Raw genomic sequence first — 2,763 nt, 5'->3', positions numbered from 1 at the left:
CCAGTCCATCTTCCAAAAGTCTTTGCCTCGCTGTGTGTGCAGATACACTCACACCTGCTTACTACCATTCCTGAGCAAGCGCTGCAGTGGTGGTGCCCCGATCCCGCAGCTAAATCAACTTTGGGAGACGGTCCTGGCACTTGCTGGACTTTTTTGCGCGCCCTGACACCTTCTTTACAACTGAACCTCTCTCCTTGAAGTTCTTGATGATGCGAAAAATGATAGATTGAGGTGTAATCTTACAACCAGCAACATCCTTGCGTGTGAAGCCCTTTTTGTGCTTAGCAATGATGGCTGTGCGTGTTTCTTTGCAGGTAACCGTAGTTAACAGAGGAAAAGCAAAGATTTCAAGCACCACCCCCTTTTTGAAGCTTGACTGTTATTCTCATTCAGTCAGAATGACAGAGTCATCAAGTTCTTTATAGGTCGGTCGCGCGATGGCCCGGTGGTTCGCATGTTGGCCTCACAGTAAGGAGATCGTGGGTCCTCCATACAAACACGACTCTGTGGCTTCCTGACTTTTTAGGCATGATGTTTGTAAAATGAAGATGAAAAGGAAAAAAAAATTCAAAGATGCAATGTTGATTCACAGTTGACCCACAGCCCACCCTCAATCCACATTTTTCTTTCCTTTTCTTTCTTGCTTTCATGACAAGAGACCGCCCAACAACCAGCATATTGGTGTTTTCACCATTTCATTGGCTATTCAATGCATTGGTCATCATTAAGATTTGATGTAAGTTAGTTGCGTGCAGACGTTGATTGGTTGTTGTGCCACGGGAGACACGGTGATGGTTGGTATTAATACAACTACTAATAATAATAATACTTTGAATGAATAAGCACTTCTCTAAACACTCAAGGACACTGCACAACATACAGACCAAACAAAAGATAAAGTCAACATGAACAAGCAATTGAAGGACAGTGAAAAGCAGGGAAGAAGAAAAGAGTATGCATTCTTAAACAGGTGAGTTTTGACTCTGGATGTTATGTCAACCCCAAAGAGATGTCTTCTCTCCCAAAAAAAACATGAAAGTGATGAATTAACGCAATCATGTTGTGACGTTCTGCAGGACGGGAACGAGTGTTCCCTGTCCTGCGCTCTTATTTTGGCGGGTTGTGCCTTCTCCGGGGAGGAAGAGGCAGCCGCTTCTCGCCTGGTGGCCGCGCACCTGCGGCCAATTAACATTTAAGGCAGATAAAAGGCCAGTGTGTTCGAATGTGCGGCGCTGGTTCATTATTATTGTCTTTGTTATCCATGCTTCTCGTCTCCAATACCCTTACTTCTTGCACTCCGTGGCTTCGTCTCTGCATATTGGGGTCCAAACCACACCGAGAACGTAACAGAATGAACCAGCCAGAACTGACCCCCGCAGAGACTGTGCTCCACAGTCTTCGCGAGATCACCGCTCGGCACGAGCGTAGACTGCGGGACTACGAGGCACCCGGAGGGATCATGGAGCGCCTCCGGGAGTTGAGGACCCGCATTGCTCAGCGCAACCAGGCGGTCGGATGCAAGGCCCACCCCCAGCCCCCTCTCCACCCTTCTGGCTCTCTTACGAACGTCTGGAATCCGTCCCTTGAGGGGGGGGCTATGGTCGGCGGTGCACTCTCAGCCGCACAGCTGCTTCCGGAGCGGGCCGCAGGGACGACAGTTCGCCAGGCCGAGGTCAGGCCACCTCCGGTGCCCGCTATCCTTCCACGCGGGGCCGAGGTGGGATCACCTCTGGTTCTGGCTCCACCTGCGGCAGAAAGTAAGCCTCCGTCCTCCGCAGCTGTTTCTCCAGCTGAGAGCAAGCCTTCGTCCTCCGTGGCTCCGCCTTCGCCTCCGGCCGAGACCAAGCCGTCACACGGACCCGGCCGCCCCCCACTTCATCGCCGCGGAGCCGGCCGCCCTGGCCGCCTCCCACCTCATCGCCGCGGAGCCGGCCGCCCTGGCCGCCTCCCACCTCATCGCCGCGGAGCCGGCCGCCCTGGCCGCCTCCCACCTCGTCGCCGCGGACCCGGCCGCTCCAGACGCCTCTCACGGGACTCCCTCGCCTGCCACGCTCGCCGGCTGTACCATCGCACGACCCATCGTCGCCACCGGACACCTTCTCGCCGGCGGTGGGGAGGCTGGCCCGGCTTTGCCATTCGTCCCATGGAGGGGGGCGTTCAAGCCCAGCGACCCTCCGCCGAGCCTCCCTCCACCCACCCTGGATTTCTTGAACATTTGAAACGTCTGGTATCCGTTTTGTGGGGGGGGGATACTGTGACGTTCTGCAGGACGGGAACGAGTGTTCCCTGTCCTGCGCTCTTATTTTGGCGGGCTGTGCCTTCTCCGGGGAGGAAGAGGCAGCCGCTTCTCGCCTGGTGGCCGCGCACCTGCGGCCAATTAACATTTAAGGCAGATAAAAGGCGAGTGCGTTCGAATGTGCGGCGCTGGTTCATTATTATTGTCTTTGTTATCCATGCTTCTCGTCTCCAATACCCTTACTTCTTGCACTCCGTGGCTTCGTCTCTGCATATTGGGGTCCAAACCACACCGAGAACGTAACACATGTGTGAGAGACAGGCAGCGAAACCTCTGCCACAAAATGGCATGGGGCCAGACATCAAAACATTTACAAAAACATGAGAACATTAAGGCATGTGTCACAAAGACAACGCACATCATCTTGACAAAACTAGCTTACCTGTTTGACACCCTCAATATTGCGGACTGTTGCGACAGCAGCTTTGGTCTGATGACTCCAGGGCTCCTGGAACTTCGAAATGTCA

The 2,763-nt window shown here is 53.8% G+C and overlaps 1 protein-coding gene across 1 annotated transcript; it reads left to right on the top strand.

Annotated features, from left to right (window-relative positions):
- The first annotated feature begins 1,351 nt into the window (after positions 1-1,351).
- LOC129194229 (transcriptional regulatory protein AlgP-like) lies at positions 1,352-2,219 on the top strand. Its single transcript, XM_054799306.1, has 2 exons — positions 1,352-1,717; positions 1,779-2,219. Exons 1-2 carry the CDS (start codon positions 1,352-1,354, stop codon positions 2,217-2,219), a joined length of 807 nt encoding a protein of 268 aa, XP_054655281.1.
- Positions 2,220-2,763: the final 544 nt, after the last annotated feature.

Source organism: Dunckerocampus dactyliophorus, chromosome 1 (genome assembly GCF_027744805.1).
Source record: "Dunckerocampus dactyliophorus isolate RoL2022-P2 chromosome 1, RoL_Ddac_1.1, whole genome shotgun sequence".
Taxonomy (NCBI): Eukaryota; Metazoa; Chordata; class Actinopteri; order Syngnathiformes; family Syngnathidae; genus Dunckerocampus; species Dunckerocampus dactyliophorus.
This window is presented reverse-complemented; position numbering and strand designations above follow the sequence as displayed.

Excerpts from the sequence above, each read along its gene's own strand:
- LOC129194229 (XM_054799306.1), top strand. The coding sequence starts at position 1,352 with ATGAACCAGCCAGAACTGACCCCCGCAGAGACTGTGCTCCACAGTCTT. Across the intron at positions 1,718-1,778 it reads TCCTTCCACGCGGGGCCGAG|CTGTTTCTCCAGCTGAGAGC; the intron begins GTGGGATCACCT and ends CGTCCTCCGCAG.